At 38.5% G+C, this 14928-nt stretch overlaps 1 protein-coding gene across 2 annotated transcripts in view; it reads left to right on the forward strand.

Moving 5' to 3' along the window:
• The window catches only part of SOCS5 (suppressor of cytokine signaling 5), a 47953-nt gene extending 40413 nt beyond the window's left edge, over window positions 1–7540 (forward strand). For both annotated transcript variants that reach the window (XM_073339136.2, XM_073339135.2), the window contains one exon: window positions 3346–7540. In XM_073339136.2, the coding sequence (XP_073195237.1) occupies window positions 3358–4968 (1611 nt within the window). In that variant the 5' untranslated portion in view covers window positions 3346–3357 and the 3' untranslated portion in view covers window positions 4969–7540. The remainder of the gene's footprint in view (window positions 1–3345) is intronic.
• The last annotated feature ends 7388 nt before the right edge of the window (window positions 7541–14928 follow it).

Here is a 14928-nt window from a genome sequence, read left to right on the forward strand (position 1 = left end):
TGGTGGCAGATGACAGAACAAGAAGCAATGGTCTCAAGTTGCAGTGGGGGTGGTCTAGGTTGGATGTTAGGAAAAACTATTTCACTAGGAGGGTGGTGAAGCATTGGAATGGGTCACCTATGGAGGTGATAGAATCTCCATCCTTAAAGGTTTTTAAGGCCTGGCTTGACAAAGCCCTGGCTGGGATGATTTAGTTGGGGTTGGACTAGATGACCTCCTGAGGTCTCTTCCAACCCTAATCTTCTATGATTCTTAAACTATCTCTTCGCTTTCATAGCAGCCGCTAACATTGTCATCTATGTCCATAATGATAAACAGTGATGTCTCTCCTTTCTCAGTGATCTTTGTTTTCTCTCCTTTTATGCTCTTTTACTAGGTTGGATCTTTAGCACTATGTAGTTGCCAAGCATTGGGGACTCAGTGTTTTAGATAGTTTGTTCCAGAAATTTCAGGGAGCCTAATAAGTATTAACATTTTAGCTCTAATTTTATTTTTCCAGAATCTCCACTCAATGCTTATATTTTTCTTTTTATGAAGTTGTATGAAGACTACTGATTTGCTCTTTTTATTCCTTCTCAAGATGTTTTAGCAGAAGCTTCTGTTCCTGTTGCTTGGGACTCCCACAGCAGCCAGTAGGGTGCTCCAAGTTTGTTACTCTGGAACTGTGACACAAGGTTAAACTATACATTTGACCCCTGACTCAATGTCTCTGTGAGCAGCTCTTTCAAGATACAGGCCCATGCCTGTACTTCCCTGAGGAGAATCCCTTGACTCATCCCATTCTTAGGCTGGGTCTCCAGGCTACAAACACCCCTGTTTACCAATCTTGTTACCTAGCGGGTCCAATTGGATTTGGCTCCTGCTAAAGACTTCCCTCAGGGAGCTGTGAACAGTATCAAAATGCAGTTGCAGAGAGTAGCTTATTTGCTAAGTTCCTATAATTTTTTTTTAAATCAGAGAGAGGTTAAAACAACAAGCCTAACTACCCATTGTCTTAGCTAAATTTAGCATTTTCCTCCAAATTTAGGTAGGCCCAGCTTAGCCTTCGTATAACAACCTCCCCTCCTTGCTCCCCAAACTTCCAATTCTTTTGTGGACCAAGCTAGTCTTTCTCTGTAGACCCTGTGTCTGTTTCTCAAGGCTGCTATTTCTAGGACTCGGTCTACACTGCACAGTTAGGTCACCGTAAGGCAGCTTACATTGACCTAATTACATCAGAGTGTACACTACAGTCTTGTCCCACCAATGTAAGGGCTTGTCTATATTACCTGCTGGATCAGCGGGCAGTGATCGATCCAGCGGGGGTCGATTTGTCATGTCTAGTCTAGACGCAATAAATTGAAAACCCCCCCCTTCCGCCCCCCGAGCGCTCTCCCGTCGACTCTGGTACTCCACCGGAGTGAGAGGCGCAGGTGGAGTTGACAGGGGAGCGTCAGCCGTTGACTCACCACAATGTGTTCAATGTGTTCACAATGTGTTCACTACATTATTCAGGTAGCTGAAGTTGCATAACTTAGATCGATTCTCTTTCCCCCACCCCCCAGTGTAGACCAGGCCTAAGTGCCATACTACATTGACATAATAACTTCTCCTCCACAAGAGGCTTACGTTCATGTAGTTAGGGCTACGCAGTGTCTGTGTGGACACAGTGTTACTTACTTTGGCTGTTAGATCTCTTGTCAATTTCACAGTTCCAGTGGAGCCATGAAATTGACAAGAAAGCAAGCAGGGCAGCCAGAGCCCAGCCTCCCCCTGCTCCCTTGGAGAGTTGGACCTCCTGAGTCCGCTTCTCATGTCCTTTGTTCCCATTTTCTTCCACCTTGATTCCTCCTTTCCTTGGAGTCACCAGAGAGACTTGATACTTGTATTATCTTTTGAATAAAGCCATTGTCTTTCTGCCCAGTGTAGTAGAAATTAACTCTTTGGTAGCAAACAATACAATAGCAATCAAACTAAATGAACATATGATTCATAAAAATATTCCAGACAGCTCCCATGTTCTTCATGCCTTGATTCTAGGTTATCAATTTTGGCTTTTAAAGCAGCAACTGCAGTGTGGATGCTGCTAATATTTGTATTAGTTTTTGACAGTGTTTTGGAGAATGGCCGGCTATGACCTCTTGCTCCCTCTGCAGAGCTAGTTCTGTATAATGCTACAGGTAAAAACAGAAGTTCCATGGTTTTCCCACTTCTTTTTGTTTTTTTTAAATAATCACTGAGAAATGCTGGTTTTTGTTAAGCAAAGCCTCAACTATGAAATGCCTAGGAGTCAACTTCTAACTATAAGCTTTTGTGAGTATCTTGCTGCTTCTCATGGGAATTGACTCTTGTCTGCTTTGTAGTCTTACTATCAAAACTTTGAATTTTGAAGTTGGAGTTCTCATGTCTATCAAATACAGCTTGAAACTTTCTGTACCATGGCCTTACTTTTCAGTTTAGTTTGTGAATCTAACTGTTTTTGCAGAGAGGGCCACTGCTCTTTCAGGGATGGAAAGTGTGTTTGTGCCTGATTTCATAACTGCTCTACTGGAGTCTACTCACTGGCTTTATCCTTAATTTTTCATTATTTGTTTTACTACAGTTTCTCTAGGGAGTCAGTTAGAATCATAGAATCATAGAATATCAGGATTGGAAGGGACCTCAGGAGGTCATCTAGTCCAACCCCCTGCTCAAAGCAGGACCAATCCCCCAATTTTTGCCCCAGATCCCTAAATAGCCCCCTCAAGGATTGAACTCACAACCCTGGGTTTAGCAGGCCAATGCTCAAACCTCTGAGCTATCCCTCCCCCCCTAATATATGACACTCAAAATAAAGACTTGGAAACTTCTAAATATATTGTAATTAAAAAATGTAAATAACAAACTAGGTTTGAATACACAATTAACCTCTGCAATAGTGGCTTTATATAGTTCTTCCATGGTTTTCTATACGGATGTTTAAGTGCCCATCAAATATAAATACCAAAATGGAAAACTTACCATTATGCTTGTTTCCTCCATTAATGCTTTTGTGGGCTTTTGGCTATATTGGCGAGGTGGGGGGCCTTTTTGTAAGGTGAGATGTTCTTTATTGCACATTTTTTTTGGAAACTAGTCGCGTGTGCTTGACTGCATTCTTTTCTTTTCTATGCTCTGTTTCTGAATGTGCAAACACTGCAATGCAGATAGCGCTACAGAACTGTGCAGGCCCTGTAACTGTTATAGTTAGCTGGGAGCTAGATCTTCTCCATACCTCTGACTGACTCGTTTGAAGGGTTTTGTTTTGTTAATTGAATAGGTGTCTTTTTATTTTTAATTTTTTTAACTTTTTGATTTAAAATCTCTTCATCCCCTCTTTGAATTTAGGTAACATAATCCATGGATCAAGTGGGAAAGATGTGGAACAACTTCAAATACAGATGCCAGAATCTCTTCAATCATGAAGGTGGAAACCGAAATGAAAACATAGATGTAGACTCCACTCGATGCTCATCTGTTAAAGAGAGAAGGATCCATGTACCCGATTTGGCTCCACAGCAACCAAGCAGCCCTTTAAGAGAGAACATTGCCTTACAACTAGGTTTAAGTCCTTCAAAGAATTCAGTGAGGAGAAATCAGAATTGTGTCACTGACATCCCTCAAATTGTCGAAATAAGCATTGAGAAAGATAATGACTCGTGTGTTGCCACAGGAACGAGACTTGCACGAAGGGATTCCTACTCTCGGCATGCTCCTTGGGGTGGGAAAAAGAAACATTCCTGTTCTACGAAAACCCAGAGCTCCTTGGATAATGATAAAAGATTTGGTCGAACACGAAGCGGCTTGCAAAGGCGGGAGCGAAGATACGGTGTGAGCTCCGTTCATGATACGGACAGCGTATCAAACAGGACTGTAGGTAGCCGTACTCTGCGACAGCGACTTCAGGATACCGTTGGGCTATGTTTTCCCATGAGAACTTATAGCAAACAGTCCAAACCTCTCTTTTCTAATAAAAGAAAGATTCATCTCTCTGAATTAATGCTTGAGAAATGTCCTTTCCCTGCTGGATCTGATCTTGCCCAAAAGTGGCATCTGATTAAGCAACATACAGCTCCTGTGAGCCCTCATTCAACTTTTTTTGATACATTTGATCCTTCCTTGATTTCTGCAGAAGATGAAGAAGATAGACTTAGAGAAAGACGTAGGCTTAGTATTGAAGAAGGGGTTGACCCCCCTCCTAATGCCCAAATACATACATTTGAAGCTACAGCACAGGTTAATCCATTATATAAACTGGGACCAAAGTTAGCCCCGGGTATGACTGAGCTTACAGGGGACAATAGTGCAGCACTACAGGGAAACTGTGATTCTGAAGAGGACACAACAACCCTCTGCTTGCAGTCACGCAGGCAAAAGCAACGTCAGGTGTCTGGAGAGAGCCATGGCCATAGCAGCAGACAAGGGGCTTGGAAAGTACATACTCAGATTGATTACATACACTGCCTTGTGCCAGACTTACTTCAAATAACAGGTAACCCATGTTATTGGGGTGTGATGGACCGCTATGAGGCGGAGGCACTTCTGGAAGGCAAACCTGAAGGCACTTTTTTGCTCAGGGATTCTGCACAAGAGGACTACCTCTTCTCTGTGAGCTTCCGTCGTTACAACAGATCCCTCCATGCACGTATTGAGCAATGGAATCACAATTTTAGTTTTGACGCTCATGATCCCTGTGTATTTCACTCCTCCACTGTTACAGGACTTCTAGAACATTATAAAGACCCTAGCTCTTGCATGTTTTTTGAACCATTACTTACTGTATCTCTGAACAGGACTTTTCCTTTTAGTCTGCAGTATATCTGCCGGGCAGTAATCTGCAGGTGCACTACGTATGATGGAATTGATGGCCTTCCTTTACCATCAATGTTGCAAGACTTTCTAAAGGAATATCACTATAAACAAAAAGTTAGGGTGCGATGGTTGGAACGGGAACCTATTAAGACAAAGTAAACAGAATCTAAAGTCCCCAGCAGGCTTGCTAGAATATGCATTTTTTTGTGTGCATTAGTTTAACTCAGCAAGCACATCAGCTTTTTTGCAATACCGTATTTAAGCTTGATGTTTAGTATCATGTCAGATGCTGTCTGCTGTTACACAAATCAAGTTGCGATGCCTCTTGAAACAATAAGAGACAAAGCGACATGTTTTTCATTAAGACCGACATAAAAATAATTTGCTAACTTCTAAATGTTTTCCTTTTTTGTAGCTGTAGTAATTGGGTGAAGCAACTATGGGGCATTCCATCTAATGCTAAAGAACAAACGTTAATTTTTTATTGGTTGAACATTTTAATGATTTGAGTAGTGTTTAAATTTTTTCAACAGAATCTTTCCTCCTTTGAAAAGTTTAATTGTTCCCTTCAAACAAGTTTCCAAATGTTAATAAATAAAACATTTCAAAATGCAGTTTAGCAGCATGAGCAGCCTGTGTTCCATTAAGAATTTTTTTATACTAAAAATTAATCACAGTTAGTGCACCAGGTTTCCTAAAGATGAGGGCTTGAATATGTCTGATCAGAAGTGGACTTCTCTTTAAAACATTCATGGATTTAAGTGACATTATTAGTAAGATTAATACAATCTTGGACAGGCAGTTAAATACCTGCTACTTGAAATTTAAAAAAAATGAAAATCTGCTTAAATTTGATTATTGCCATTAGTTAACCAGTCTGTAAACTTTGCTAAAAACTAAATATAAGAATTAGTGACCTGACAACTATCTGTCACAGTTGCAAATGACGTTGAGGAGAAATGTTTAATTTAAAACACTATTTAACATTGTTTATGCTGAAAGTGTTCATAGCTGAATTATAACCGATGAAGTGAGCTGTAGCTCACGAAAGCTCATGCTCAAATAAATTGGTTAGTCTCTAAGGTGCCACAAGTACTCCTTTTCCTTTTGCGAATACCAACTTACACGGCTGTTACTCTGAAACTTAAATACAGTTTCTAAACAAAAAAAAGACTAACCTGCACTAAATAGCAGGTTTCAAAGGTACTATTATTTTTATTTGTAAATAACATTTTTCCATTTAGCACCTTTTTGTGATATTTAGAATGGTATGTGCTGATACCATGTGAACAATCTACTTGGAATTGAAATTCTAAGTTTGACTCCATTTATTTTTAATATTGGACAGAAGTTTCCAGTATTAAATTGATTAAATAAGTTTGATTCACTTAACAGTTTCCAACTGTTCTGTCCTTGACATTTTTGCACTAAACTTGTGTTGGAATCTCCAACCACCTTTTTAAAAGTTTTTGTACCACTTAATAAGTGCTCCCTAGTTTCTTTACCAGCTGCTACGGTATGTTGTTACTTCTCCATGGCAGTGACTGTGTGAGTTAGGGAACCTTTTGGCTGCAAATACAAGAAAGTTTATTCTTGTATGCAACACTAACCCTTCTATCTGTGTATTTTTCTGCTTGCTGTGCCTTGTTATGGCTTTTTTGTGCTAATAAAGTACAGTATGTTCAGTGTTATACTTGTATATCTGATCTGTTTTATATTTGCCTAGCTTCTCTTGTAGCAGTTAACTGAATTTTTTTTAATATCCTTTACCTAGTACATATTGTAGTTGATGCACAAATACTGTGCAGTTAAATATTGGTTCATCTTTGACTCTGTTAGGTGACTTTTCAGAATCCTAACAATGTTTCTATAGTCACTGCTAAATAATAGACTGGCTACAAGTATTTATAACAAAAGATAAGTGATAAAAAACAATTCTTTTCAACAGTACTATTGATTCCCCTGTTGTAGTTGCAGATGCTGTCTCAGCCAATTATAGTTGATTACTAAATTAAGTTAATTTTGATATTCCTCGCTAAATCAGGAATAACTGACTGTTGTACTATCAATTTACAGCAGTCATCACTGAGACCACTTCTTGATAAACGCACATACATACAAAATGCCCCAAATGTATTTTTACCAAAGAATGCTGTCAATGTCTTCATTTCTTCAGCAAAGTTAAGGTGGAGGACGTGATTTCTGTTGCATCAAATATTTATCCCCAACTAAGATTTAAACCAAAGTATTTGAGAACTTCATCTGAACTTGTTTAAGTATTGTATGCAATTACGTTGGAGCATAAAAATTGTGTACGAGTAAAAGTTCATCATAGTTTTTGTGAATTGACAATGCACCTGCAAAGAGATAAGTAAATGATTAAAACAATTTTGTAATGACTGAAAGAATGCTACATAAGATCATATTGAAAGGAGTTAATTAGAAATACCCAGAAAGTACTTTAAAATGTGTTTATGCTTGTGGAAAACTGATCCCATTATGCATTTTTTGTAGTAGCTGATATGCTTTCATGTGTTAAACTTCAACTGTTAAAATGAAACTTTTTGAACATGTAAATACTTCTCACTAAGGTTATGTAAGCATGTGTACAAATGTGCTAAGTCACTTACGTTCTGATCGTGTGTATTGATGAATATGCAACTTTTGGTTTAAAATCTGCTCTGAGACTAGCTACTTACATTAAACAAAAAATCACCAGCATGAAATTGCACCTAAGTGTACCTTCACTGTGTGTCTCTGTATTCCCTCATTTGGATTTAGATTCCAGATGAGCTTTCTTTATAGCTCTTGTAATAATAGAGTTCTAATGTTAAGTCCCATCCAAGTTTTGTTCCAAAATAGGAACCTGCTCTTTGCTTTATATCTACTGCCATCTCTACATGCTGTGAATTTTAAAAACTAACATTGGAAAACTTGTTCTTACATTTGTGTAAACAGTCATTAGTGCTACCTGTGTAGAGACAATTTATTGCACCTCTCCTCTCCCCTCCCCCCAATAAATCATATTAGAGTGAGGTTTTTTTAAAGTACAGAACGGTTTATTTTATTGGCAGAGTTGTTTCCAAACTTGAAGTTTCTAAAACAATCTTCAAAATTAAATTTGATTTTAAGTGTTACAGTAGATTTAACTATTGACTATGTGCTGAAAGGTACTAATGTTTCAGATTTTTCAATAACATTGAGTTCCTTTATTTTCATTATAAAGGGGCAAAACATTTGATGTGTTGAATGCTACAAAATTAGACTGACTTTGTAGCTGACAAATTAAAATGTAAGGATAAAAGTGCCTGCTTGATCTTTAACTTTCTGGATTTTGTTTTTATAACTTTTCAAAATTTCCCTCTTTAAAGATGTGGACAACCGACTTCTGTAACATCTCTTTCTTTAGGTTGGTAACATACCCTGGCATAATTTCAGTCCTATTGGGCAGATATGTATTTGGGCTTCAATCCTATAAAAAAATCCTCACCTCTGACATTTATGGAAGGATTCATCCATGGGGTTTGCTTCTTAAGATCTTGGCCATAGTTGAAAAAAAACATGATGATGAAGCATTAGTGAAAATCTTTGAACATTTAAGAAGAATTCATAGTGTTTGTACAATATATTTGTCACACTTTTTCAATTATGTACATTGGAATACTTTTAATGAGATTAACATCTAAAATTTGAGAGATGGAAATTTTATAGTGAACACCACAATGGTTACGTATATAGAATATATAACGTTTCTTATGAAAGATTGTTCCCTGTATGTTTAGCAACAGTGTCTGTTAAACAGAAATATATTAGCTGGCCTTAATGTTACACAATGTCAACGGGTATGTCTACACCACAACTAGACACCCACAGCTGGCCTGTACCAGCCAGCTCAGGCTGCAGGGCTATTTCACTTCTGCGTAGACTTCCGGGCTCAGGTTGGTGCCAGGTCTCTAGCACGCTCCCACCTTGCAGGGTCCTAGAGCACAGGCTCCAGCCCGAGCTGGGAAGTCTACACAGCAGTGAAATAGCCCTGCAGCCCATGCCTGAGTCAGCTGGGATTGGCCAGATGTGGGTGTTTCAGTTGCTGTGTAGACCTACCCAGAACGGATAATTGCTTGCCAAATATCACTGCAATCAGAACTTCCATGGCAAAAGTAGTATTTAAACAATTTCTTTCCATGAAGATCTCCTGAAAATACTCTTATTGTAGAAAATATGGGACAAACTGCTTCTAGCAAGTAGAAACTCCTTTTAGAACTTGGTTTTTTTTAAAAAAAAAAACCAAGATCAAGTCATGTTTTGCATTAATGTGCTTTAAACTCCTGTCATGTATATTTGAAGTGTTCCTATTACATGTTTCACGATAACAGGTAATGTTGCATATTTTTATTGTTTGCTGCATTAAGTTTTGAATTAAACATTTCAATGTTTCCTCCCATTTTTAGCAAATAACTAATGTGTTTACTTGCCATCATGTCACCTTTTTAATTTAAATCAATGGTCTCCAACCTGTTTATGCCCAAGGTCACTTTTTGAATTTAAGGGCATCCCAGGATCTATCCTTCCCCGAGGCCCCGCCCCACTCACTCCATTCTCCCTCCCACCCCACCACCCCCCCGTCACTCCATCCCTCACTCACTTTCACCAGGTTGGAGTAGGGGATTGGGGTTCAGGAGGGGGTGCTGGCTCTGGGCTGGAGCAGAGTGTTAAGATGCTGGCTCTGCTGCTAAGGCAGGCTGCCTGCCCCACGCTGCTCCCGGAAGAGGCCAATGCAGTCCCTGGGGTGGGGGGCAGCATGTGGCTCCACACACTGCCCCTCTCTGCAAGCACTGCCCCATAGCTCCCATTGGCCACAGCTCCCCATACCCAGCCAATGGAGGGAGACCCCTGCCCCTCCACCCCCGGGGCCATGCTGGCCACTTCCGGGAGTGGCGTGGGGCCAGGGCAGAAAGAGCCTGTCTTAGCAGCAGCCCCATTGTGCTGCTGGGATTGTGATAAACTGGTTGGTGACCACTGTTTTAAATAGTAATTGCCAGTATTTAATAACTTAAAATTTTCTTGAAGTACTGTAAAGTCCATTATTTGGTTCCACATAGATAGGGGCTGTATTGCTAGTTGCTGTAGTAGAGGCAAATGAAAGATCCAGACGGAGAGCTCTAATAGTGATTTAGACTTTATAATGGATGAATAGTGTCAAAGAGCTTGCCAAGTAGTAATCTTTGATTTCAGAAGCAGTTCATCTTTTAAAAGGCCTACTTGTTTAATCTTACCATCTGGTAGGAATTGTTGTTCAAGATAGCACTAAACATCATCCTCATCTGCATTTACATGTATTATTAAATCAATATTTTAACTGCCTGTTGCTGCACCCTTTGGGAACAAGCAAAGATTCTGAATGTAGCTTCTTGAATCAAGTTCTGGGGTGCTTTATGCTCCTTCATGTGAACTTGATTCTTACTGAGGATTTGCAGAAAGTTTGGGAGCCTTTATCTGATATTAAACCTGCACATAGGGCTCAATCCTGCAAGGTGCTGAGTAAGTCCTAGATGTACTGAGCACTTTACAAGGTTGAACCCCTAGTGAGCATGCTTAGCCCAGGAAAGAAATAATAGGTTCCATTATTAGTAGATAACAGCAAACTATTTATAATTTCATGAATAAAGGACATGACTGCATGTGCTTTAAGTCCACCACAATACTTTGTGTCCCTTTTTATAACCCAAAATTTTAGACTACTCAAATATAAGTTTTGAAAGTATGTGCTTTCATTTTGGCTTGGGTTTCTCGTTTCTCTCATTCTTTTTAAGTAAACCACAATGTTTGGCACAGCTGACTGTGAAACTCAAAATGGACCATATATAAACCAATCAGATGGTATCTACAAACAAGCTAGTACATAGAGTAAGTTTCAAAAAAAGCCAACTCTAAGCCAGGCCCTTGTAGAGCTAGCAAAATATTCCAGTATGTAACAGTCTCATCTCTTAACCTTGATTTCCCACATTGACAAAATGGAGAGAGGAGACCATTTTATTTTATTGTAAGCTACAGTTATGTTCTACAGGTGGTCGTTCGTTCTTTTGCTATGGCCAAATTTGTATCTTAACTAGTCTGTTTTCTGTCAATGATTATCAGAGAAATCTGAATGTGTTATAAAATGAATAATTTCACTACAGTTGACATCAGCTCAGCAAACATCACTTGACGTTTCAAACCTTCTGAAGCAGAGATTAACAATTATAACACTTTTAAATTGTTAAATTTATTGCCATCAGTTGGTGTCCATCAAAGATTAACTTCAAATGCCTTGCTCAGTTTGGTGCAGTTTCTCACTTCTAATATAATAAAATATTTCTGTGAGAACTTTAAAAAAGAAACTAAGCCAATGTTATATTGTGTAAATATCTAAAATTTATTAAATGTTTGAACTATTAAAGGGTTATTTTCTTGTTTAAAAAAAAATCATGTTAAAAACAAATTTCCTCACCTATTTTAAGATCTGAGGATATAACAGAACCTTTTTTAAAAAAACAAAAACAAAAAACACGCTCAGCATTTATGCTATTACTTCTATAATTAACATAGATTGGGCACTGAAAATAGACCAGTCACTTTCACGCTTAATTCATCTGCTTGCACGTTGCTGTACTGCTTTGATTGCAGATAGGAAGAGTATTTGGATTTAAATAATTACACTGAAATCTTTTCCATTGTTCTTAGTTATGGAAATCATTTATTTTACAAAACTTAAATTTTAGTTCTGAATTAACCTGACAATGTATCTTTAAGGTTATTGGTATCTAACAAATTATTTGTATGTATACTTTTCTCTAATTTTCAGGCTAAATAAATGTTCTCTTTGTAAGTTTATATAACAAATCACGGTAATCATAAAACTAGCTTCTTAGGGTCAACACAACTTCTGCTATAAGCTGAAACTTTTGGTGCTTCATAATTTGTCTTAAATACAATAAATATATAATTGTACACCTATGTTCATCTTACAAATGTATATTTCTTATGCATACGTTTAGTGCTACAAACAAATTTACCTGACTAGCGTGTCTAAAAATAGAGGAACCTATAACTTTGCATTGCCAGAGTTATCACATAGGGGGCAGGGAAGGGAGGAAAAATATTTCATTGCATCTGTTCTTTTGTGAGAAGTTCCCAGGTACAAATATTACATTTTCCCATGTAATAAGTTATATAGTTTTTCTAATGCCCCCAGTTCTGTCACTGTTCAAGAATCATTCCTTTGAAAGACAAGAATGGTATATAAATAGTTACCTCTCTGAACTCTTGCTTTTATGGTTTCTGTTACAGAAGTGGTGCATATTTATTAGTACTCATCATATGGTGTCAAACTATTTAAGCATTGCTTTGTAAAAATTTTACAGAGATAGTAAATTCTTAACAGGTTTCAGGAAGCAAATATTGGTGCTGTCCAGATGCATGCAGATAGATGTTAAGATTAATTTAAAATCCACCATCAATATCCTTGCCAAAAGTCTTTGATTTAATAGTGTTGTAGGAATAATGTATAAAAACCACTACTGCTGTGGTGATGCAGTATTTGGCACATGTCCAAAAAAGTGGCACCCATATGGTCTTTTTGGACATAATCCCAACATTCCATCTGAAGGCTCCTACCACTGGAAACCTCATGTGGTGCTCCAGGATTTGTCTAAAAAGCATGTAGTACATAGTTGGCTGGAGTGAGCCAGAGTCCTCGAATGCACTGCTGTAAGCCAATAATGGAACTTGCTTAATGCCAGAATCCCGTAACTTCATGCCTTGTTAGTCTAAGATGTCACTGGCATTCATTGTTTTAGCCAACTGCAGCTTAAATGTTTCTCTACCCTGACTCCCTTTTGTTTTTGTAACTGGCTGCCAAACTATATTTTGCATCTTAGAGTAAGGAAAATAATGACTGTTGTATAGCCATAATCAATGTGATATACATGTCAGACACAGCTATCCCATTTTAAGAAATAGTAGTGGATTATGTCCTATTTTTTTTACATTTTTATATATCCTAATATTTGAACAAATCGTGTATTTTAAAGAGTTTGCCCCAAATCAGTTTGAAAATATAATTGACATTCAGCTGACAAACTTTTATTTGAAGTAGATAACTACTTGGCTTTTTAAGCAGAGATTATCTAATTTACTGCAGATTTTTTTACAACTATATTTAAAAATATGTTGAGAGCCAATTTCCAGTAATCTGATGTATCCTATTTAGATGCTCATCATATTCTGAAATTATTGGGCATCTTTTGCCCTTGAGATTTAAACTGAAATAGAAGGCTGGTATTGTGTCCAAATCAGGATTATGGACTGAATACACAACTTTATGTGCTATACCATCTTTCGTATAGGCTTTGCCCCCTGATGCTTTAGAATACAGCATTTAAATAGCTTTGCCTACCTTATTTTAATGTTTTTATCTTCCTCTGAATCATTTTAAAAAAATTCTGCTGATAGTACCTATTTTTAGCATGATTCGTGTCTTTTAAAAAGCCTAGAGATGAGTTACTGGATCCGGGAGGCATGTGTCTTGCTGACGATCTGAATCAGTTGTTTTCCACCTGTCCTCAGTTTCCTGTTGCCTAGAAAAAGTTGATACAAGCCCAAATTGACATGACTGCCTTTTTCATTGCAATGAAGTGTTCCAAAAAGGCAATGTGTGATTGTTTTTTCATTTTTCACCAATTTCCATATCAAGTTTTTACTTGGCAAATGGAAATTCGCTTTAATACTATTCAGTCCAGGTTCTGATACTCAGTTTCTGTCAAATGCACCATCACCAGTAGAAGACTCTGTGGACCAAATTATACCTTTAGCTACCTCTGTACATATTTCTCTTCACAGTTAATGATTCAGGCAAACTCATTAAAAGCTAAGGTAAGTACACAGGGGGCTGTGGGGGCATAATTTGACCTACAGAAGCTGTGCTAGTGGGAATGAAGTACGGGTTCTGTGTATCTTAACTGTCACTAGCCAATGTGAGTTGGGGAGCTGTGTCTTAGTAAAAATCTCTACTGGCCAACTGCTGATGCTTGCAATGCTGATACCCTAGCTGTATAGTAGTGATTATAGGGAGCTTCTGGTCTTCAGTGTGCTTTAACAATGTAAGCCTAAGGGTGTTGTGAGGAGTAAGAGGATGGATGCATGATCTACTGCATAAAGCACTGAACGGGTGTTCAGGTTCTGTTGCTAGCTCTGCTCTGTGCCTTTAGGGTGATCTTAGGCAAGTCACTTCCCTTTTTGTGCCTCAGTTTCTCTGCCTGTTAAATGGGGGTAGTCATACTGACCACCTTGGTGAAGCACTTTGAGATCTACCATCAAACACTGCTCAGTAAAAGCTTACAGGGAAGGGAGCTAACACAGATTTGCCAAAAGTCCATGGAGCAACTCGCTTACAACCAGGACAGGCATTCTGGAATACCTACTTCAGATATCAGTCATTCTACAGCAACTTTTGGGAAGTGCTTTAACATACAAACACAGGTGTGTTAAGTAAGATGGTCACCCACGGGCTTTTTCTTAAGGCATAGTTAAGTTAAACTGATGTATTTTGGTAAAATACATTCACTACTTTTGCCTGTGTATGCATCTAATAAAACTTCCCTCCTCAAAAAACAGTCAGTCCAGGTGAGGAGAGGGAGTCCAGGATGATCTGACCCAGCTGCAAGCAGAGCAGAAAGGAAAACATTCTAGTACTAACAGGCTAGAGCAGGGGTTCTTAAACTGGTGGTTAGGACCCCTCAGGGGGTCATGAGGTTATTACAATGCAGGGGAGTCAGGAGCTGTCAACCTCCACCCCAAACCCTGCTTGCCTCCAGTATTTATAATGTAAAATATATTAAGTATATTTGGGGGGGGGGGGGGGTCACACTCATAGGCTTGCTGTGTGAAAGGGGTCACTAGGAAAAAAAAAAAAAAAGTTTGAGACCCACTGGCCTAGAGCATTGCTGACAATGTACTCATTACTCTGCTAGTGAAGCATATAATTTGCTTTCTCAGGACAAATAAACTAAAGCAACTGGTATCTCTCAAGAAGGCAGTTAGCCAGGATGGATTATTTTCCTCCTACGAGGCAGCTGACTGTAT

The sequence above is a fragment of the Lepidochelys kempii genome, chromosome 3 (assembly GCF_965140285.1).
Source record: "Lepidochelys kempii isolate rLepKem1 chromosome 3, rLepKem1.hap1, whole genome shotgun sequence".
Classification (NCBI taxonomy): domain Eukaryota; kingdom Metazoa; phylum Chordata; order Testudines; family Cheloniidae; genus Lepidochelys; species Lepidochelys kempii.